Source organism: Podarcis melisellensis (genome assembly GCF_964234715.1).
Source record: "Podarcis melisellensis genome assembly, chromosome: 9".
Taxonomy (NCBI): Eukaryota; Metazoa; Chordata; class Lepidosauria; order Squamata; family Lacertidae; genus Podarcis; species Podarcis melisellensis.
Window position 1 is genome coordinate 9309323 of NC_138541.1, and position 24103 is coordinate 9333425.

At 44.2% G+C, this 24103-nt stretch overlaps 1 protein-coding gene across 9 annotated transcripts in view; it reads right to left on the reverse strand.

Annotated features, from left to right (window-relative positions):
• The window catches only part of SLC4A4 (solute carrier family 4 member 4), a 187948-nt gene that overhangs the window by 50567 nt on the left and 113278 nt on the right, over nt 1-24103 (reverse strand). For 4 of the 9 annotated variants that reach the window (XM_081924839.1, XM_081924835.1, XM_081924837.1 and 1 more), the window contains 6 exons: nt 22957-23117; nt 21752-21904; nt 14283-14378; nt 12885-12961; nt 3291-3448; nt 1222-1309 (listed from right to left, as the gene is read on the reverse strand). In XM_081924839.1, coding sequence (XP_081780965.1) covers nt 1222-1309; nt 3291-3448; nt 12885-12961; nt 14283-14378; nt 21752-21904; nt 22957-23117 — 733 coding nt within the window. Of the gene's footprint in view, nt 1-1221; nt 1310-3290; nt 3449-12884; nt 12962-14282; nt 14379-21724; nt 21905-22956; nt 23118-24103 lie in introns of all 9 variants that reach the window. The other 5 variants (XM_081924842.1, XM_081924840.1, XM_081924838.1 and 2 more) reach the window with 2 other exon arrangements.

Sequence of the window (24103 nt, forward strand, 5' to 3'; positions counted from 1 at the left end):
TACCGGCCTATACCTTCCTAATACCTTCTATCAGCTGTTTGACTGACTCCTCTTAACAGATTCTCTCACTCTCTCACATCAGACTAGCCCAACCCACAGACCTATCCTCTCTGTCTCTTCTAACTTCAGACTGACTTCTCAACCACCCTAACTCAAACTCGAACTCCTTCCCTTGGATTCCCATTGGTTAGTCATTTTACAATTAGTTAACCCTTTCCTTATGAATCCAGTATGATGTCACACACCTAGGAGGGCAAACGCCACATTACCTTTTATTCTGCAGAACTTTTGCTTAAGGGGGGGGGGGAGCTGGCAATATATTTTCAGCAAAGGAGGAAGCAGCAGAGGGGTGCTTAACTTTTCCTGCACCCACAACTTTTCCCAGGCTACTCCTGCTGCCCTGCAGCTGGGTTTATTTCTGGTCTCTGAACCAGTGATGCAGGTTTCCTGGAAATTGTTTTGCACTGGAATATGTTCCTGTGCAAATTAGTTTAATTGGGATTGCAAAAATTTCAGTTCACGTCGGGTGATTACCTGATGCCCTGGAGTGTGATCTAATTTAGGACGGTTAATTTACCTGTATTTAGCAAACACTTGAACAACCAAGCTCAGCTAATACTGCATTTGAAGTTGGTCCTTTTCACCTGTTCATTGCTACTAAAGAAATTATGGGACAGAGAATTTTCCATGGAAAAATAAAGCACTGGAAAAGTTTGCTCCCCACATCACTGCTCTGAACCTAGCTGGAAATAAAGTGGGTGTGAGGAGCTGAAAGGGGAGTGATAGGCAAGGAAATTACTCCTCAACCACCTGTTGCTTAGAAGTTACCTCCATCCTGCCATTTTACTGATGTTTGGTGGAAACCTGTGTTCAAAGACACAGGACTGCCACCATCCCGGGAAGTTCTGCTTCTAGACAGTCAAGATTGGTTGTTTCCTATCACTTGATGGTAAGCTGAACACTTTATCCAATGTAATGCATGGAACAGCCTTCAAAATCTCCCATGCCTGGAAATTCGCAGAAGACTGCCCTGAACATTTGCTGGAAGTATTGCAAAATTGGCTCTTTTGAGGCTGTGGCTAGAAAAGCAAAAGCTTTTATCTTGTGAACCACCCTGAGAGATTGTGATGAAGGGTGGTAAATATATAATAATAACAACACTAATCCAAATATTGGTTGCTGCTGAGTGAACTGCACTCAGCAAAACAGAAGGGAGATTACCTCATCAGACATCAAGGTAGCGATGGCTCGGCCAATCTCATGGTACGATTTAGCTTTGCCTTTGGGACCCAGCAAAATGAAGAGGAACCTGACCGCCAAGGAGGGAAAAGAAAGAACAAACAAATGTTGTCATGATTCACTGTTTTTAAAAAAACCAACACAGTATATCTTCAGTAAAATATGTACCACCAGATTAGATAAAAGCAGTGGCACATGGAGATTCATAGAATTTGTATCAGTTGGACATGAATCAACAACAAGAAGATATAGCAGAACTTGTTATATCATTAACGTCAGAAAAACTTTAATAAAAAAAATCTTAACATCTGACAGCGATCCAAGGAAACTGGAAGGCTATGAATCATGGAATTGTAGGACTGGAAGGAACCCACAGCGCCATGTGTTCAAACCCCCTGCAATGCAGGAAAAGCGCTTCTCCATCAACCTGCTTAATTTGGTTGGGACCAAATCCCTGTTTAAGATGAAGAGGCCGATTCCAATAGTTGGTCATCCCATCGGGTAATTACAGAACTTTAATGTAACTGAATTTTGCTTATTTCCTCTTCCTTTTCATTCTTCCATTTTGTGTCATGTCTATCAGACATTCCGGCGTGATCCTGTTTTATTTTGGCATACCACGTAGTTGCCTTTTAATAATAGAAAACAGGATCAAGAATAGGAACGGAGGGGGTGGGAGGGAAGAAGAAGAGGAGGAGTTTGGATTTGATATCCCGCTTTATCACTATCCGAAGGAGTCTCAAAGCAGCTAACATTCTCCTTTCCCTTCCTCCACCACAACAAACGCTCTGTGAGGTGAGTGGGGCTGAGAGACTTCAGAGAAGTGTGACTGGCCCAAGGTCACCCAGCAGCTGCATGTGGAGGAGCGGAGACACGAACCCGGTTCACCAGATTACGAGTCCACTGCTCTTAACCACAATACCAAAAGTATCCTTAACTGGGAGCTGTGGGGAGGTGGGGAATTCAGTCTCAGCAACTGCTTCATGGGGGCAAGACCAACCAAAGATGAGCTGCTGTGCTCATTAGGCCTGGCATTTGTTTTGCTAAGAAGGAATTAACTCCAGCTTGCACAGTGTGGTTTACTGCTGGCTCTCTCCTGTCTATAGAGAACACTTTTTGTTGCTGCTGTTATTCCTTAGTTTAAAACTGCAGTTTTCTTAAATATGAATGCACCTCTCTTCTCTCTCCCCCCGCCACCCTTCTGATTTAAGTAATGCTAATACAACCAATGACTTGAAAAGGCTCCTAATGTTTAAAATAACATTTGTGGGGGAAACAGAGGCTTTTTATTAGATATTTTAGGGACAGAGATTCCAAGTGAGCAGTAAAGACTTTTTATGCATGCGACGACAGCAGCGAGAATATTACTGGCCCAGAGTTGGAAAGAGGATAAAGTTCCAGCCAAAGAGGAGTGAAGATGATGGACTATGCTGAAATGGCAAAATTGACCAGAAGAATCGGAGACCAGGATGAGAAGCAGTTTAAGAAAGAATGGGAAAAAATTATAATGTATGTGAGAGGACAATGTAAACAACTAAAAACTTTGGCAGGATTAGAGTAATACTTGTAAAGTACAAAACACAATGGAAAAGTTAATAATATTTATAATGAATGGGGGGGGATAAGCTGGAAGAAAAAAGGATTGACAATAAAAACCAGAGAAGGGCGGGGGGAGGTCAAGGGATTCTGAGAATCTAAAATGTGAAGGTGAATGATATGTTTAAATTGAAATGTGTTATGTAAAATTTTTAAAAAATACAGTGGTACCTCTGGTTGAGAACGGGATCCGTTCCGGAGTCCTGTTCGCAACCTGAAAAGAACACAACCTGCGCCTGCGCATCTGTGCACGCGTGGGTCATGATTCACTGCTTCTGTGCATGCGCATGATGCCATTTTGCGCGTCTGCGCATGAGCAAATGGCAAAACCTGGAAGTAACTCTTTCCGGTACTTCCGGATCGCCACGGGACGCAACCTGAAAACGCGTAACCTGAAGCAGACGTAACATGAGGTATGACTATATATTAAAAAGAAAAAGAAAAGGCTCCTTTACCGGGTAGGTACAGGGACTTCTGTAAGAGCACCGAGCATAACTGCTTGCTGCAGCCGAACGAAGGCAATGAAAGGGGCTTCCAGGAAGTCGACTTCTCCCACCAGGACGTTGGAGGCCTCGGCGTCTCGAGGTAACTTCTTCATGAACTTGTTCTTCAGCTGCGTGGGAGAGAGAAGAGACACAGGCGTCTCGTCAGAACGAAAAGGCTCTTGTGGTTTAAGGCAAACCAGTTTAATTGTGGCAGAAACTTCTGTGGGCTGCAGGCCACTTCGTCAGATGCATGGAATGCAATCTTCAGTCGTCAGGTATATAGATTTACCACATTTTTTCCGTGTATGAGATATTTTCCCCAAAAAATATTTTTAATCAAAAATTGAGGGTCATCTTATACATGGAAAAAACATGGTATATGCGTACCTACGGACATATATGTGCACGGCTGGGTGGAGAGGAGGTGGACTGCAAACAGTGAGGTCTGATGAAATGCAGAAAAGTACAAGCAGTGATAATTAACAATAATTCCCAGGTACAACTCACAAAACAAGATTTTTAATTATTTATTTTTATTTAGTGGATTTCTATATCACCCTTCATCATAAGATCTCAGGGCTGTTGACAGAAGAAAATGCAGGACAGAAACAAGGAAATAGTTAAAACAAAACAACAAAACAATAATCCTTCTCCCTTTCCCATAGGTAAAGGTAAAGGGACCCCTGACCATTAGGTCCAGTCGCGGACGACTCTGGGGTTGCGGCGCTCATCTCGCTTTATTGGCCAAGGGAGCCGGCATACAGCTTCCGGGTCATGTGGCCAGCATGACTAAGCCGCTTCTGGTGCACCAGAGCAGCGCACGGAAACGCCGTTCACCTTCCTGCCAGAGCGGTGCCTATTTATCTACTTGTACTTTGACGTGCTTTTGAAATGCTAGGTTGGCAGGAGCAGGGACCAAGCAACGGGAGCTCACCCCGTCGTGGGGATTTGAACCACCGACGTTCTGATTGGCAAGTCCTAGGCTCAGTGGTTTAGCCCACAGCGCCACCCGCATCCCTCCCTTTCCCATAGACAGATGTAAAAGGCTGTAGAATATTAATCAGCCAAAGGTCTGGCTGAAGAGGAATGTTTTTACCTGGCGCCTAAAGATGTATCATGAAGGTGCCAAACAAACCTCCTTGGGGGATCATTCCACAAGCAGGATCCCACCCTCAATTCCTCCAGTTAACACCAACACGTAAGTTTGTAATATATGCAATTGTATCTACTGGTCAGTTCACATATACTGTTTATTATTAATTTACAAATTGCCTTTTACCCATATGTCACTGCAATTTAATAATGGCAGCACACCATAACGGCCACAACAACAAGAAGAGCGTCCCATTTACGTGTGCAGTATTACGCAGAAGTGCCCGAGCTGCATTTCCATTTGGAGGTAAATGCAGAACTGGGGAAGGAAGCAAAAATGTTTGTGGAATGAAATACATCCCTACCATAACCTTGATAGATTGCTGGTGGAAACTGCTGGTGGAAACTGCATGAGAAAAAGGTCTAAATTTCAGAGTAGCTTAAGGTGACGAATTGATCCTAGATGCTCCAGTGAAGGGCACTTCTTATTCTTTCTTCTTTGAAAAGTGCAGCTGGAAGGATATTCCAGCTGCAATTATTCATCTTGTCCTTAGTGTTCTAGCCAACACAACACGCGTGACGTTCTGCAGATCCCTTGAGAATAAATCACGAAACCACATTTGCTTCGGAAAGCCCACGTAAACTGAGCACATACTGGAGATATTGCGATGCTTCCATCTCTTACCACTCGTACCAAGTTTCCCCCCTGGAAGATTTCACAGACTACCTGGCAGCACAAAAACACTGTGTCCAATTATGCAATCTTGTGGTCCACATACCCAAATGTTTAAAAGGTCAAGGGACCCCTGACTATTAGGTCCAGTCGTGACCGACTCTGGGGTTGTGGCGCTCATCTCGCTTTATTGGCCGAGGGAGCCAGCGTACAGCTTCCGGGTCATGTGGCCAGCATGACTAAGCCGCTTCTGGAGAACCAGAGCAGCGCACAGAAACGCCATTTACCTTCCTGCCGGAGCAGTACCTATTTATCTACTTGCACTTTGACGTGCTTTCAACTGCTAGGTTGGCAGGAGCTCACCCTGTCAGGGGGATTCGAACCGCCAACCTTCTGATCGGCAAGTCCTAGGCTCTGTGGTTTAACCCACAGCGCCACCCGCATCCCTACCCAGATGTTTACAGGGCCCCTAAAATCCCACACCTAAATGCCTAAAATGGTCATTGCCTGCAATCCACTTTAATTACACAAACCTAAATTTCCAGTATGCGCTCGATTCCATCCCAAAGAATATTATTGTTGTTGCTGTTTATATTTGTAAACTGATAGTATAAAGGCAATCTGGTACTAAAAGATAAAGCAACAACAGAAGAGCTGAGAAACTGCCATCAACATGCAGGTAGGTATTGTTAACAGAAGATGCTAGGCTTTATTGAATAATCTCCAGCTGTCAAGTGTTTTGTACTTTCCAAAGAATGCACTCACTTTATTTTCTCTCCCTGAATTTGGCTTTTTGTCTTCTGGGTCCTCTTCCATCACCAACATCTACCATCACCTACCTGGGTCCAAATAGTATCTAACTTTATCTCACCCCTTTTCCTCCTCCTCTACATTGTCCCGGAGTGACCCTGTCCACTCAAAAAGCTTCAGCTAAAATCTTTATGCTAGTAATTCACAGATTAATTCACCACTCCCGATACGTCCGACTTCATCAAGTCCTGCCTCTGTTAGTTGCTGTGATGTGTTCTCTTAAGACATTTTGCCAACAGCTTAAAAATGCTAACAGGGTTAGCTCCTTATCTTTCTATCCGCTGTTACTTTTCCTTCCATTCCCACTTAAAGCAGACAATACCAGTCGGTGGTGAAAAGGCTGCTCTGAAGAAGAGATCTGTGAAAGTCAAAAGCTTGCACACACACACATACCCCAAGAAATATTGACTCAATATGCATCGATTGGGATTTTATGAAATTCACCCAGTGTCCAAATATACCATGCACCTCTGGATGCATGTTTGCAGTAATAACATAATACAGATAATGAAAGATGGGGGAGCAGTTTGAATTAAGACAAGTGTGTTGCAATTTATACATACAAGCAAAGCAGGCAACTCTGACATGGTGAAGGAGCTAGGATGGCAAGCAGACCAGGGCAATTAAGGAATATCAAAAGCACTGGGATTTCCCTTGCTTAAATACCTTTATAGACAAAAGCATTTCCCTCCAATCTATCCCAGCTAAAAGTGTATATTACTACAATACAACAGTATCATTCCAGATTAACTGTTATAGTTTCTACCCCCAAAAATCCTGGGAATTTTATTTTGTGAGGATTCTCTGTTAGAAACTGCTACACTCGCCCTCTCAGAGCTACAAATCTCAGAGCGCCTAGGGCAAAGGAAACAGCTGTTTGTCTGATAAGAACATACGAAGAGCTTTCCCCTTAAACTGGACTTAAAAGCCTAAACTGAACCTATAGCGGGCTTGAACTGAAGGCTAAGAGTGGATGTTTACTCTGCAAAGGGTGCTCCTCGCGCATCCAAGTTCTTTGCAGCATCCACACGGCATCACTGGCATCAAAATGCCAACCCCATTTCTCCCTGCCCTTTCTAATCGAGAGGTACCCTTCCACAGATAATCCAATACATTGTTGTTGTTTAGTCGTTTAGTCATGTCCGACTCTTCATGACCCCATGGACCAGAGCACGCCAGGCACTCCTGTCTTCCACTGCCTCCCGCAGTTTGGACATACTAATGCTGATAGCTTCGAGAACACTGTCCAACCATCTCGTCCTCTGTCATCCCTTTTTCCTTGTGCCCTCCATCTTTCCCAACACCAGGGTCTTTTCCAGGGAGTCTTCTCTTCTCATGAGGTGGCCAAAGTATTAGAGCCTCAGCTTCAGGATCTGTCCTTCCAGTGAGCACTCAAGGCTGATTTCCTTCAGAATGGAGAGGTTTGATCTTCTTGCAGTCCACGGGACTCTCAAGAGTCTCCTCCAGCACCATAATTCAAAAGCATCAATCCAATACATTACACTCTCACAAAAATACTGTTCCCAATGGTGCGTTTGCAGATTTGGGAGGAAGATGGGTGCTAGCTGCTGAACACAAAGCCTTGTGACTCTCCATGGAGGGGAATTAGCTCCAGTGGTAGACCACTCACTTAGCATGAACCAACAGGAACAATTAATGGAGGCTTCCCCACTCTTCCTTTTCCGGGAGGGGGAGACGACCCATCGCTTAGCAATAAAGCACATGGTATGCATAGATTCTCCTGGCCCCTGACATTATAAGTTAACATGGTCAGTTAGAAGGGGGTGTAGAACCACAGAATTGTAGAGTTGGAAGGGAGCATGATCTAGTCCAACCCCCGGCAAGGCAGGAAACTTACCTAAAGCGTCCGTGACAGATGTGATTTGAGACTTTTCTCTGCCCGGCATACTGGAGAGTTTCTGCAAGTCAGCGTAGACAACACTGGGCTAGATGGCTAATAGTGCGACTTGTCAACAGGCAGCTTTCTATATCCCTCCTCCTCTCTATCCCAGTAACACAAACAGAGTGTTGTAACCTCACTCTGCTGCGAATTCCCCCATGCCTAAAGGAGCTGCGGCTTTTGGTGACTGGCATATGCATTCAGTGTGGAAGCACCTGGAGACTCCCAATCATAAACGGCCACAAAATGAGTATGCATCACTCGAGGTACTTGGCTTCTCAGGACATTTTCTGTAGATCTCTGGCCCCCACTTTTATTTCATTTGGGCGTTAAGGAGTTACTGCGCCTTCTTTGAGAGGAGTGGGACTTGTTGCTACGTCTGTGCTGCTTTAAGGGTAAAGGTAAAGGGACCCCTGACCATTAGGTCCAGTCGTGGCTGACTCTGGGGTTGCGGTGCTCATCTCGCTTTATTGGCCAAGGGAGCTGGCGTACAGCTTCCGGGTCATGTGGCCAGCATGAAGAAGCTGCTTCTGGCGAACCAGAGCAGTGCACGGAAACGCCGTTTACCTTCCCGCTGGAGTGGTACCTATTTATCTACTTGTACTTTGACATGCTTTCGAACTGCTAGGTTGGCAGGAGCTGGGATAGAGCAACGGGAGCTCACCCCGTTGTGGGGATTCGAACCACCGACCTTCTGATTGGCAAGTCCTAGGCTCTGTGATTTAACCCACAGCGCCACCCGCGTCCCTGCTTTAGTGCTGCTTTAGTAAGACTTTTAAACTTGCTTTCTACTTTTAAGCTACAGTCTTCTAGACGCAGCAGACTGTAAAATTCAAATAAGTTGGTTCAAAAAAAACAACCCAACAACAAGATCAAGTAGCTGCCTGCTCTTTATTATCTTTTATGTCAAGTATGAGGACAGGGGGAGCCTCGAGGCGGGTTGGGTGGCTCAGGAAGAGCTCCTGAGGTCATGGGGCTGCTGAGGAAAGAGGCATGCAGAGCTTCCAAGTCACGCTATGAGCAGCGCATGCAGAAAACACAGCAGCCTACCATATAGTATACAACCAGGCCTGGATCTGAACACAGAAGAGAAACCAAGGCAAGGGTTGCAGGGACCTGTATCTCTCCTATCATGAACTCACCATTGTTATGGCTTGGCGCCAAAGGCATTACTCAGCTCTGCTCTGAAATATCCAGTGTATCAGAAGAGCTGGAGGTGGGGTGGAAACCCCAGATATCTAACCACCTGGATTCCAAGGGATTTGATGCAGGCACCGAGGAATGTGAAGAATTTGGAATGTCCAAGCTATAATTCATAGGAAGCTCTATGGAAATTTCACAGCTGCACCCTGCGTTCCGTTCCCTCTTCATTTCCCTCTGCTTTCACTGCTGTCCCTTTTGCATCTGGCACTCTTAGTTCAGAGATGTAAAAGCCACCATGAAGCATCCTGACAGCACATCTTCTGAAATTTTGCTTGACTGGCTTCCCTTCAAACAGGTGTCAAAGCAAAAAGGTGCGCTCTCCCTCCTGCACCAGAGTCCTCTCTGGGTCTCCCTTCCTCTACTTGGCGCCCTCCGCCGAGGTGGGGCAAGGCTGGTCTAGGGTGAATCCAGGTCACCGCGGCAATCAGATACGGTAATTAGGATAGCCCCAGCAACGGGAAAGGTTAAACAATCGCCAGCACAGACAGAAGAAAGAAAAGAGAGGCTGCAACTGGCCCTTACACAATCCATCAATGAACTGAGCTCCGAGAAGCAGGAAGTCCTGGAAACATCTCTAGAAGAACCAAGCATGGGCTACACCCCCCCTCCATCCAGGCCAACTTCTTTTAAACTTTAGAATTAGTTTTGGCCAGCAGCAGAGGAATGGAGAGAGGAGAGAGAGAGACTTTACTGTTGATATGGAAACACAGGAGTCAGGGAAGTGCTGCAAACACTGGGGACAAGGGTTTTTTGTGTAAATCATCAAATCAATGGTCCAGCTGGCTACACTCATCTGAACACATTATGCATCTTAAGCATGCACTTTTCCCCAAAGGCAGGGGAACCCACTTCTCTTCAACGTGCTCTGAGCGCATTTGTAAACATCCGTGCATATTCTCCTGCGGTTTCTATATGGAACTGGGTGGAGCTGAGCAGGAAACACAGCCCCCAGTGCTGCTTTACCCAAAGTTTATTTAACTTGCATGCATTTAAAATGCTAGCTGGTGTGGGGAGGAGGAGAGATGGGAGAAAGGTCCTTGAGATTCATCGTCCATAAGGGCTTGCCAAGGACATTTAAACAAAGCACAGAGAACTGAAAGATTCCTGCAGGGTTCTGGGAACAGCGACACCATTAAGGGAGGGTGAAAGCACTTGGAACCCGGTTTCCTGCGGAGCCTTCACATAATCCCCAAACAGGAGGGAATTAAGAAATAAATTTGGGGTCTTTTATGTTGGAAGATACTAGAGTCTGCTTCTGTTTTCAAACCAAACCAGATGAGGGACATTTTTTTAAAAGCAGGGGTCCTATCACATGAGTCTTCTCCATCCAGCATGTGGACCCACATGCATGTATACACACAAACCAACACACACACACACACAAACTGTATTCCGTGGCTATTGCCCTCACTGGCTTGTATCCACCACTGTTGTAGCACCAACAGACACCCAGTCTGTTACCCAAGGCAACAAAAATGCATCTCCAGCAACTTCCGAACGGCTCTGGGTGCTTTTAAAATAAATAAATAAGACCCTACTGGAACACAGATTAACTTGAGTCCTGGTTACTGTCTTACCATACTGCTGACTGTAACATTCTCATTTATGACATTGCATAACTGAGTCCACTATTCTGATACCACACACTTGCAGGTTGTTCACACTAGAAATTCCAGGGTCACTAAAAGAAATGGAAACGCTATTTTCTGGACATGAGCAAAGTGGCTGAACCCATAAACAGAAAACATGGTCAGGGTAGATTGATTCAGTAACGGGGAGTTAAAAATCAGTGAGACAAGCGCTTGTCTAAAACCAGTAACATAAATCAGTTATCCCATTGTTTAACTGATACAGTTCCTGAATAAAGATGCATGCTAACTGGCTGCCAGAAATCATGTCGGCCTGCGGTGAAACAGAACTTTTGTAGAACCTAAGTTCAGCTGACACGGAATACACAAAGCTTTTGGAACATGGAATCATCTGCTTAGAGACAAAGTAGGCAATTTGAAATTATTTATTTTTATTCTCTGTGTACACGTGCGAAGGCACCAAGCAAGACCACTTACTAGATGACCAAATTTATGGGGCGATACCTAATGTCATACAAGTATAGTTCTGCTCATGTAACAGGTCTTTCCCCATCCTGTCCTCTCCCATCATGCACCCTGAGTCTTTTCTGGATGGTCCCACAAACCTACGGAGAAAAATTTGAGGGTGTGGCAGGGCAGGGGGCTGCAAAGAAGAGAAGCGGGGAGCTCCATTGCACAACTTAAAATCTTCTGTGCATTTGAAAGAGCAGTGATGGATTGAGCAAAACAGGGTTTCTAGATGAGCTGGGAAGTAAGCACAAAGTATATTTAACTGCCACTATATAGACGAGTGCTGCATGGACCTAATCCCCTCTCTCTGCAGTCGATGGGATTTAAATGATTTAACGTGAAGTGAATGGTGACCTCAGTGTCCGTTCTCTTTGGCTGACTGTCATAAATAGCCATAGCTTCCTACAATGAAACATGACCTATTAGGGTAGGTCAGATGAGCATCTTTGCTCAGTTTTATCGCTTTCTCTGTTTGAGGAAGGATGGGTTTCCATCCTGATGCAAATAAGGTTGTCATGGGCATAAGGATAATAATAAGGAAAATAAAAACAATAAGGAAACGTCAGTATATCAGCACATACTACCCCACCCCCTGGCCTCCGGTGGAATAAAAAAGCAAAACAAAACAAGAGAGTGATACAGCTCTCCAATTTTTCGGTATTTATTTTCTGAACGGAATGGCATTTCAAAACAAAGCCTTGAGGATTGTCAAACTTGTAGGAAGCACAGCAAACTAATGAATGCAAGCCAGTCAGCTGTCATGGGAAAGACAAAGGTCTTTTCATCTACCTCAAGATGCCACTAAATAATGTATTATTCCCTTGCTGCACTTAGATTGACTTCTCTCTCTCTCTCTCTCTCTCTATCTATATATATATATATATATATATATATATAAAAGCACACACATATCACCTGAATCTGTCTGGTGTGAGACAGAATTTGAAGGATCAGCACGATCAAATCGACACCCTCACCCACCCACCCCATCAAAATGATTTCTTTGTCAAATTATGAGATTAACAAAACCATTTTGTAGTACTTCAGCTCACTAGGATCTTGCTAAGTGTGTGTCTGTGTGTGTGTGTGTGTGTCTGTGTGTGTGTGTGTGTGTGTTGGGATGGATGAGAGGTATTGGTGTTGAACTTGGGATAGGAGTCCTCAGAGCTCTGGGGTGGAGGGCTCCAAGTTGTCAAATGCTGGTGTAACATACAACAAAATGCTGGTGTAACATACAACAAAAACCTACAACTGATTACGCACACATAAACAAAACAGGCCAATCGAACTTTTCCATCATTTGGTAAACCTTGTTTATCTTCACCTAAGCTTTGTTCTTGTTCCTTGTCTTAGTTAAGGATGAATTTTTCTAAAGCGATTGATAATTAAGAAGTTTGAATGCAAACAAGAGTATGAGGGAAGGGCGGCAGTGGGGAATGAATTTAGACCTGCGACACCACTTGCATTTGACCTCCTTATGTGAAAGCTAGAGGAAAAACTCTAGAAATTAAGAGCTTTATTCTCCAACAGAAAAAGGGCAGGCAGGCTTGCTTTGGCCTATTGAAAAGCTGGAAGAATTCTGCAGGATCTCTTGGGCAAAGTGATAAACCACCAAGTCAGGAGCCTTCAACTCAACACTGGCAATAAGACAATAGCCTCTTAAAACAGCCAGTGCTTTAAAAATTGCAACTGCTCATGTTTTCCCTTCATCCTAAAGTGCTCATCTCCTCCTGAGCATCACATTCTTTCCTGGTACATCTTTGCAAGGAAATGATGATCAGGCTTACCTGTTCTTTGTCAGGTTTGTCAGAGATGTCGTTCAAACTAGAGGAAGTCAGGTTTCTGTGCGTCATGGCTGGGCTGCCTGCAAGAAGAAGACCAAGGTCTGTTAAAACACCATTTGCTAAGGGACACACAGAGACTCGGGCCACAGCAATACCCGAGCAAGGCAGTTTGCCAATTACATGAAGGGTGGTTGAAAGCTCAATATAAGACGGCCGCTATCTGCTAAAGCAAGTACCAACACCAAGCAATGGCAGAATACATGTATATATGGCAGTCTCTTTTATCCTCAACAATTTCATTTGGAGAAATTCTTCATTCTCCCCACTTAACTCAATAGGAGACTTCACTAACATGCAAAAGGTTATGTTTTCAGAGGCCTTGGTCAGAAAACTTTGAACTTTTATGTACATCTAAACCAAAAGCTGACAGAAAGAAGGGGTGAAAGATTTGCTCACTCTACTAACTGAAGATGATGCAAGAAGCAGCATGTTGACTGAGCTACAGATTTAGGATCAACATGAGGATAAAACAAAAACATCCTGATTTGGTTAGCTGGGGGCTCATAATAATCCCATGGAGGTTCCCTTCATCTTCAGCTTGTTTTTGCCTCTGAGTCACATAAAGAACATGCAAAATAAATAAGAGGGTAAAATCAATTACAGAGCTTGTGCATGTAGTGCTTCCATGTTGGGTTGAAATATGGTCCAAACCTCTATTCAGGCACGACTTGATAGAATTAACAAGTCACTAGGCAACATCCTTAATCACTGCATTAGTGAGGGAAGTTGAATTGTAACTTTCCATATGTGACAAACCTTCACCACCACTGCAAGGTAGTTATCAGGTCATGTACGCAAGGAGGCCTGGTGAGTTCAATTCACTAGCATCATGGAAATCAGGTCCTACACCCCGACTTTGCAGCTGTCCTACACTGAACCGACCTAGATACGACGTCAAACAGATGGTTTGGGGCCAGGCTACAGCCAAGGGCAGTTCTACCTGAACGTCTAGTTCTGGGTCCTTGAGGTCAGCGAGTTTGGAGAGCAGTGAACTTAAGACTGGCTTGTAGCAACCATGTGGTATGGCTCTGTTGACCAAACTGAACCAGAAGGATGGTTTTGGGGTACTTAGTCCGCCTGCCAGTCACAGGGCATGTTGTTGCATTCCCCTATCCTTGCAGTCTGCAGTAGCAGAAGCATCTTAGCTCATAGAGTTTCTGGTTCAAGGATAGGGTCAGTTTTCCCCATGCAAAGATGTATTTTGGAACTTTAATTCCTTGGAAGCCCACCATTTTTGCATGTCGTCGTCATCTCCAGACTGATCCCCCGACACACAACCACACCCCCTTCATGCACACCGTTTCCCTGGAAGGTGCAACTCCTTTCCCGTCATCCACTTACTTAGCCATCCCACGCTGGGGCTGCGCTGCACCCGGATTTCATCATCCAACGTGCGGGTTGCTAGGCAGGGCACAGAACTCTCAAGCGGGCTGCGGGCTTTAGAGTCGCAAGCAGGAGGAAGAGCACGCATTTGAGAGCAGCAGCGAGGAGGAAGAGGAGGAGGAGGAAGACAGCAGAGTTAAGGCAGAGGAGAAAGAGAAAGGCCAAAGCAACTGCAGAAGCAAGAGAGTTAAGACAGAAAAGCATTCAGACACTCATGTTAACACACCACAGAGAGCTACGCACATGTGCAGGTCAATTAGAGACCGTTCCAACACCAGGTTTTGCCGTGTACTTGTAGAAAACGTGGCACTGAGTGCATTTTCAGTGTTTTGTAATATTTGCCCTTTTGCAACGCTCAAACGTGAAGGACGTCTGTATATACAGATATTAAATATTCAAAATAAAAGGAGAAAGAGGAAATGGCAAGGTGCAAACACATAATCGCCACAACTTACTCAGATTCAATCCAGGAAACTAGTTCAAAATCGTGAGGATTTGGCCTCCGACTGGGTGGCTCATTCATACAACTGGTCCCCCCCCCCTTCACTAATGATCTGGAAGCTAACCTCTGGGAATGAGCCCTAGGCTGAAAAATATTACCTCTGAGTGACAGTACTGTATTTTATCCTAGCAATCAAACAGACGCATGCTGGCTGGGGATGATGTGAGTTGATACCTGAGCACTGCAGGTAAATGCTCACTTATGGCAGCGTCTGTTTGTTGATCTATGTAGAGATGTAAGGACATTAAGCGAGATCACTCACTTGAAGCTGAAATAGTAGTTTGTGGGAGACATAGTGTTTTTCTATGACATTGGAATTGAATGTCCGAGTGTAAATATTCCTAGTTTGCCCAATAATGAATGTATTACATGGGCTGCAATGTCCTATTTTGCCACCAGTGGATTCAAGTTACAAGAAAGGAGATTCCAACTAAACATCAAGAAGAACTTTCTGACAGTAAGAGATGTTTGACAGTGGAATGGACTCCCTTAGGGGGTTGTAGACTCTCCATCCCTGGAGGTTTTTAAGCAGAGGTTGGATGACCAGCCACCTGTCATGGATGCTTTAGCTGAGATTCTTGGACTATATGATCCTTGGGGTCTCTCCAACTCTAGTATTCTGAGAATGGGATTCCTTCTGAACACCTACGTCCAATGAATACGTTGTCAGATGCTTCTGTGGCTTAACACTTTGTAAATAACCACGGCAAATTCTGCAACCAAAGGTCGTAACAGATGGTCAAAACTTTTGCTGTCACTGGTTTGTAACCCGCAACCTGACAACGGTACCCAGAAAACATCTGAAGAATTTAGAAAGAAAGCGGCTTCTTTGGCTGTTACTCACAGCCAACATGCACAACAATGGGGGGGGGGAGAGAATGTATTCCATTTTGTAACACTTCAAATAATGTGCCAATGATTTGCATCACCTGGAGAAATGTCTCTTCTTTCGCACACCCTTCCCCTTCTGTTCCTCTTTCTACTCTCATTATTTCTAAACTCTGCTGATGCATTATTCAGCTACTTAGAATAACCTGAATGACACTTAAAGGAATAAAACCCCATTGTTCTGTCCAACAACACGCCTTATTGTCAACTGCTGCCTCAATGCATTTTTAACAACTTTCAGTTTGAATAAGTAATTGTGATGAATAAATGATAAATCCTATGTTTCCAAACTATTGTTTTATCCTAAAGGGTAGCACTGAGATAAAAAAATAATTTCTAGCATGGTTACTAGCTCAACATTTAAGGCATTTCTCTTTGAATCAATATTTGGGAGGAAAGTCAATAGCTCAAGCTGTTGGCTTCTGAATGAACTACACCAACCCAAAGCCCTGCTCTGTTCACCTGCCATACCATAGCCCAGTGTTTCTCAAACTTGAGTCTCCAGGTGTTGTTGAACTATAGCTCCCATCATCGCTTGCCATTGATCCTGCCAGTCAGGGATGATGGGAGTTGTCATCCAACAACAGCTGGAGATCCAGGTTTGAGAAACACTGCCATGGCCAATACAGAAGACCCATAGGGCCAGTCATGTCCCAAAGGACTATGATGCCTGAGTCCACAGTAACTTACTAGTTCTGTTCCCAGACCCTCAGATTCTTGGTTCAAGGCCCACCAGACTCTCAGCAAGCCTTTTCTGAATTATCTCAGCCTCTCCTTGCTAGCAGCTGTTCTACCAGTGCTACTGAGCATGCCCACGTAATTCAATGAGACGGTTCACATGTAACACTAAACCATGGTTTAGCTGCACTGTGTGGACAAGCTAGAACCAGCCTGAGCAAAATCTTGAGCTTCTGCACTCCCCTCTCCTCCTCCTGTGCAGCCAGAATTTGGTTTCACTTTCCACTAATCCTGGGTTGTTGTTACATACAAAATAAGAAACTGAAGGGTTGTTGAAATCAGCAAAACACAGGTATTGTAGTCCGTTTGTTTAGAAAAGGACTAGAGTCTGTTTTAAACCTCAGTCTCTGGTTCATACAGAACAAGCAGCCAACATTCTTTTAAAATAAAACTAAACATCAGAAGCTTCTCCTACTGGCCATTCCACACAGGAGAAGCTTGTTGCCATATTTCAAATAGTGAAAAGTTTGTTGTTCAAAATTGCAGAGAAAAATGCCATTTTTGAGCCAACACGAGCTGCCAAACGTCTGGGTTTTCCCAGACATTTTACCGATTTCCACCCAGACACAGTAAGAGACAGCAGCATTCCGGATATGTCCTGGAAATTCCAGACATATGGCAACCCTAGGTTTATTCTAGCTTGTGCATGTAACGCTAAACCATGGGGAGAACCAGCCCAATGAAAGTCCCACTTGAGTAAAAATATCCTTAAACCAAAATCTAAATGCTCATTAAAGCAGTTCTTTAAATCTTCTCCCTTACCAAATCACCTGCTATGTCAATTCCCTCGCTCCCATCCCATCTTGTTCACCTGTTTACAGCACCAAGTTTATTGTTTGCACTATAGCAAACAAAAGCACCAAGGAAAAGATCTGCAGGAAATATGGAGCATGCAGAAATATGCAGTATATGCAAAGCAGCCTGGAACCAAACACAAGGATTGGCAAAGAGCGCATTTGGAGATGGACCCAGTTCTCAAACATTTGCATTGAAATACTTTCTTAACAAATAAAATATTCTAGTGTCTATGGGGTCTAAAGGACAAAGAGATGGGGTTTGGGGTGTGAGGAATGCGGAACCCAGCTTCTGCTATGGACTTGCTGCGGCAAGCAACTTTCTCCCAGACCTCAGCTTCCCATCAGTGAAGTGGGAACAACTTAGAGAATGCATGAATCTACCAATGACATAATTCGCACGTCACGCTAAGCCAAACTATAGCTTAGCGTAACTGCACTAAGAGAGGAAACTATGAACACTGCATTCCTCTCCCAGTTTTGCTGCCGCCATAGTACCTGGAGCTAGGCTTAACGTGTTATCTGGGCCCAGGCTCATGCTTTGTTTCGCTTCAGATAAACCATAAGTTATTTAATTTCCCATCCTTCCCTATTAGGGCTGCTCCGGATAGCATTGCAGCAATTTGGCTTCTGAAACAGTTGAATGTAGGACTCTATGAACACAACCCTTGCTAAAGATGCTACTAATTTTAATTAATAAGAAAAAAATTAGCAGAAGCACTTATCATTGGACAGAGTAGCCAAACACGAGATAGGTGAAACCACCTCTAGAGACAAAAAGTACACAGTGCTAGCCACATAATTCAATGAAAGCCCCACTTGCTTGGACATAAGATTTGTAGTCAGAATCAATTATTGGATACAGATTTAAACAGCATAGCTTTAGCAAAAGATTTACTACAAATCACTGCATGCCAACAAATTTATAGAATATTCTAAATCAACATATATGGAATGAACCACATGGAATGTTTTCTTTTTTCCTAAAACATGAGCAAGTCATCATGCAAATCAGGGTTATCTACACTGGGGAGTGAGGATTGCAAGTTGTTCCCTTTGGAGGGCTGGCTTTCAATGGAAAATTTTGATCAAATGTTGCCTTTTACATGAGTGTTTCATTTATTCATTTTATTGATCTATGTTTATTGACCATGCACATTAATGGAGATGTAAAGGTAAAGGTAAAGGTACCCCTGCCCGTACGGGCCAGTCTTGCCAGACTCTGGGGTTGTGCGCCCATCTCACTCAAGAGGCCAGGGGCCAGCGCTGTCCGAAGACACTTCCGGGTCACGTGGCCAGCGTGACATCGCTGCTCTGGCGAGCCAGAGCTGCACACGGAAACGCCGTTTACCTTCCCGCTAGAAAGCGGTCCCTATTTATCTACTTGCACCCGAGGGTGCTTTCGAACTGCTAGGTTGGCAGGCGCTGGGACCGAAAGACGGAAGCACACCCCGCTGCGGGGATTCGAACCGCCGACCTTTCGATCGGCAAGCCCTAGGCGCTGAGGCTTTTACCCACAGCGCCACCCTGTGGAGATGTACACATGAATAAAAATGAATGAATAAAACCAAGCACTCAAGATGGGCCAGGAATTTAATAAACAGTATACTGTATAAAGAATCCAAAAGTTTTGTACTAGGTTGTTGAACAAGATTGAGAGGTGATGTACTCATGGAAGGTTGGCTATCCATTTTACCAATTACACGATTATTTGTTTTTCTCTGATTTGCTACTTTAAATTATTCTTATTGGATACTTGGTAACATGCATATGATTGTAGGTTTGAGCCCAACCTTTTGCTTCACCCTTGTGTCATCTGTTGGGGTATGTAATTCCTTGTTGCTCAGTCTACTGTGGAAGGCCACAGGTTTAAGTGCAGGGGTTTTTCCTGTGTGCCTTCCCTTTACAGGCAAAGCAGGTGTCTGCTCCACACCTGTACACATGCTCTTGATAACACATTGCTGCAAAGCACTTCAGAGTGTTCCAAACCTTTCACATGCATAATCTTGTGATCCTTGCATCGACTCTGCAAGAACAGACTTCTAAATGAGTCCGCAAAAATGAGTGGAAGGGCCAGAGCTCTCTCCCTCCTGAATGAGCTTGCTGCATTTCTTTGCTAGAGAGAAACCTCTCTCTTCAGCAGCTCATAAATAAGCCCTACTGGGCTCAATGGGTGCCTACTCTCCAGGAAAGTGTCACAGGATTGTGCCTTAAGGCACTTAATATCCACTAGAAAATGAAAGGTAGGGCACGGACTTAAAAGCCACCTTGCCTTCCAAAGTCTGCATCTTAAAAAGTCTCGGATCATGCTGTGGTTCAACAAACCAGGTCAACTGAAGTCCAACAGCCAATCTGCACATTCGCAGCAATCATATTATGCTGCCATGTTAGGTCTACCCCACTAAAGTCTGCAGATGGGGAGTTCAATAGTAAAATACTCAATAATCCCATGCATTGTAATTTCCTTGTAGAAAAGTAGAATATAAGAGCAGCATGCTCATTATTTTTTTTACATGCAATTCATTATTTTCTGTTCTTTGCATGGAGAGCTCTTGCGCCACTCGCAGTGTTAGAATTTAAGAAGGTTCACAACAACTGGCTCTGGCTTCTGCAGAGTGCATCACACTGAAGCCAGAAATGCTGTCTCCGCTCTCTCTAAATCGGCCTTCCTCAACCTGGTGCCTTCCAGATGTTTTGGAGTACAATTCCCATCATCTGGCTCAGCTGGTACATCTGTGCTGGTAGGAAATATTGTCCAAATCATCTGGATGGAGGAACCAGGCTGAAGAAGGCTGCTTTGTATACTTACCAAGAGGAATTTCCCCAACAGATAAAACATTTTGCTTATCACAGCCTTGAGCCAAGTACTTTTTATTAAAAAGATGCAACTTACCACCTGCATTCCAAGAAGGAGCGCTTCTTGGAATAATAAAGTGTGGAGGGGGGGATGAATATCCACATGTTGCAAGTTTTGTTGAGATCATATGAGAATCCATGATTCTTGGCCTTAGTGGTTCTCTCCCTCTTTTCTTCTATCAGATTATTTTTCCCTCGCATGTTGAGAAGCAAGAAAAGTCCCCTCTCATCCCAGCAGGGATGCACGGCCTTAAACAATGCTGATCCCCACAATAGACAACATCACTCAATCATGAGATTTCAGAAAACAGTGTTAACTAGGTTCCCATACACCTCCATTGTCATACGTCTCGGTTCTCGAACGCTGAAAACCCAGAAGTAAATGCTTCCGTTTTCGAATGTTTTTCAGAACCCGAACATGCGACGCGACTTCCACTGAGTGCAAGAAGCGCTTGCAACCAATGGGAAGCCGCGCATTGGTTTTTGAATGTTTTAGAAGCCGAATGGGCTTCTGGAACACATCGTGTTCAAGAACCGAGGTACCCCTGTAGTAATATAGTTGATGATTGCTCTGTTCACCTTTTTTGCGTTTCTGAAGTTTCTCAACTCAACACTATTGAACTGTTGAACTTTTATCCTTGAGGACTAGAGATGATCCCTCTCTTTCTAGTTAATGCACTTGTTTCCCAGAATTCTAACAAAAGCCTCTGGAGCTGGGGGGGTTGGGGTGGGACCTGTCTTCTGGATATTGCTGGACTACAACCCCCATCATCCCTGATCATGGACCATGCTGGTGGGGATGATGGGCGCTGGAGTCCTACAATATCCAGAGGACTATGGGTGAGCCACCCCTGCTCACAGAGGACTATTACACAGCCCATCTGCTATTTTGCACACCAACACTCAAAATGACTTCAGGACAATTTTCACCCGCCATTACAGCCTAACACATTCTAGATAGCTCAATGTGTCATAGGCTGCATTCATGTGGCAGTTCATTCCCATTTTCCTGACGTTTCCCTAACTGCTAATTTCCACCTTCTATTTCAGCTTTCACATGACATAAAAGCCACTCCCGGGAATATAGTGGGACATAGTGCAAGGTTAGCACTCAATTCTACATTGTTTGCAAAAAGATTTTTTTTCCCCCTGGAAGCCAATAACATGGAAATGAGTGCCAAGCTTGTGTTCCATTTCTGGAAGTTGATTTTACACCACATGAATGTTCCAATATAATGAGATAAATTAAATGTCAGGGAAACGGGATGAGCTGCTGTGTGGATGCAGCCCGATTCTATTCCGGAGGACACATCGTTGGTTGTGTTGTGCGTTTCGTGCGTGTGCCACACCAGGTGCTTTACTGAAGTGACTGACTAAAGCAGACTAACAAAAATGAAGCGAGCCCATGTCTCTTCTCAGTTAGCCCACGGATATATGGTTAGAGCAATGCGCCACAGCATTAAGAAGCCTTCAGAGCCCATAACTGATACATCCGTCAGTATGGTCTGCTACTCTACTTGTGGGGTTAGATGCGTTGCCATGAGATGGTGATGGAGTTAGTTGGGAGCAGGGTTTCGGTGGGTCTCTACTGGAAGGCCAAAGCCCACTGGCTTCTGCATTACCATTATCTGGGTTGGTAAACATCCTACTTGCACTGGAGACAGTCTTCCCGATGTCGGCCAAGGAGCGCAGGTTGGATTTTTTGGTCTGGTGGCGATGCTTCCTGAGCAGGGTGTAAGTGACCTTGTCCTTCATTTCTTGCTTCAACAGGCCTGTCTCGATCTGGTTGTCAACAACCATCTCTGCAAACACGAGGATTTGGGGAGAGGGGGAGGCAGGGAGAGAAGAAAAGGAGTAAATCGATGTAAACAAAAATAAAAATGGTTTCAGAGTAGGCTGGTAGGTGTAAGTTCACATACGCATAGGGCTGGGCAGTATCTGGTTTTCAACATCACGATATACCACCAGCGAAACATTGCAATATACTGATATATCACAATGTCTGAAATAAGGGTGGCGCTTTGTAGAAGCACTGGCTGGCTTCAGGGGGGGGGGGGGGGTTGCATCACTCACATACACACATACACATCATGATGTGCGATATATTGCCAGGTCAAAAATTATGAAACAGGTATCATGATATGGACTTCAAACCAGTTTTGGACAATGGATTGATATATTGCCCAACCCTCTACACCAACCTTTCTCAACATGTGGGTCCCCAGATGTTGTTTAACTACAACTCCCATCACCCCCAGCTAGCAAGGCCAGAGCTCAGGGATGATGGGAGTTGTAGTCCAACAACATCTGGGGACCCACAGGTTGAGAAAGGTTGGTGTACACTGATGTGTTTTAATCCTTAAACAACAACAACAAAGAAAATAGCAAGAGGTATACAAAGTGGGAGTTAGGAGTCCCACAACATCTAGGGGACTACAGATCCCCCACTCCTATCTTGTAGACTATCCAAGATACTGAACGAGATGAACAGGCACACTATCAAGACAGCTGAGACCCCAGCAACATTTCGGGTCATCCTCTCCTTGAACTGTTTCCATCCCGGTAGGCAATTAACGTGCACCTAAAAGAACTGGTACCCAAGTTTGCTTGTTTCCTCCTTCCTCAAAATCCATTTTCCTTTTGTGTTATGTCTTTTTAGATTGTAAGTCTGACGGTAGAGGCCATATTGTTTTCATTGATCTGCAACCCACCCCAGGAAGCTTGGTTGCTGTTGCTGTTTTGCTGAAAAGCAGCGTAAAATAAACACATGCCCAGATCCAACATCCCATTCAACGGACCAGGTTGGTTCTTGCGATGTAGAACAGTCCAAAGCACTGCGTTCGAAAGCACCTACCTACTACCTGAGGGAGCGATGAGGCCTCCAGATCCAACATGATCGACCCTTTCTCTATACACGTCCTCAACTCAAACAAGCTGTGAAGGGACAACGTGGCAACGTGTGGTTTGCTCCACCTCTCTCCACCCTGTTCTACTTTCTCCTCAAACTTTATCCACCTGTGAGAGAGAGAGAGAGTTGAGAGAGACTTTGTAAGGATGAACTTACAAAGAAGCGCTGCTGTATGAGCTTTCAAGAACAAGCATCTACATCATCAGATATTTCATTAAGAAATTCGTGCCACAACAAATCCATTAGTCTCAAAAGTATTGCAAAGTTCTTTCCCTCCTCTTTTTACATGTTATGGCTTATTTATATACCGATTTTTGGCCTGACGGCCTTTAAAATACCAAATAAAATATGCATAACATCAATTTAAAATGATATAAATTAGCATTTGTTTAATTAAAACAAACAAACAAACAAACAACTGGGTATGCGTTAGGAGCAGCAGTCAGCTCCAAGGCAAAGAAACAGAAGAATCATCCATCAACACAATACTATCTCTCATCTTTGGTGTACATTCTCCCACTGGATTAAAGTTGGTTTTGCATATTGGTTATAAACCAACCCCTGTGGAAATACGGTTGGATTTGTACACAGAACATAAGCATTGCAGGGAGCTGGACTAGATGAACCTCAGGGTCTCTTCCAATTCAATGTTTCTATGATTCTATGATATAGGGAAAGGCAGTTTCAGAAAGGCAGAGTATCCACTATAAACATGTCTCTATGCCTCCCGCTGTTTATTATTTGCTACGCATGAGCCACAAATATCTCTGCAACTGTGGGGCCCAAATGGATTCCAGGGAGCATCTTTTCTGATTCCAGCTGTGCTTTTCGTGACTGCTTCTTCGGTCTCGAATGAACAGTGGTCTTTATTCATTCAAAAAAAGAAACCACTCGGTTCAATTCCACCTCTATACCAGAGATGTTTCTCGTTTAAATCAGTGGTCCCCAAACATTTTTGAGCCACCACCCACTCCATCCTCAATGCCCCCCACCCTTATAAAATAGAATAGCAGTTTGCATGACCCACTAAGGAAGATGATAACACAATAAAATTCAAAACAATAAGAATTGATGAAATAATGAAATGATCCAG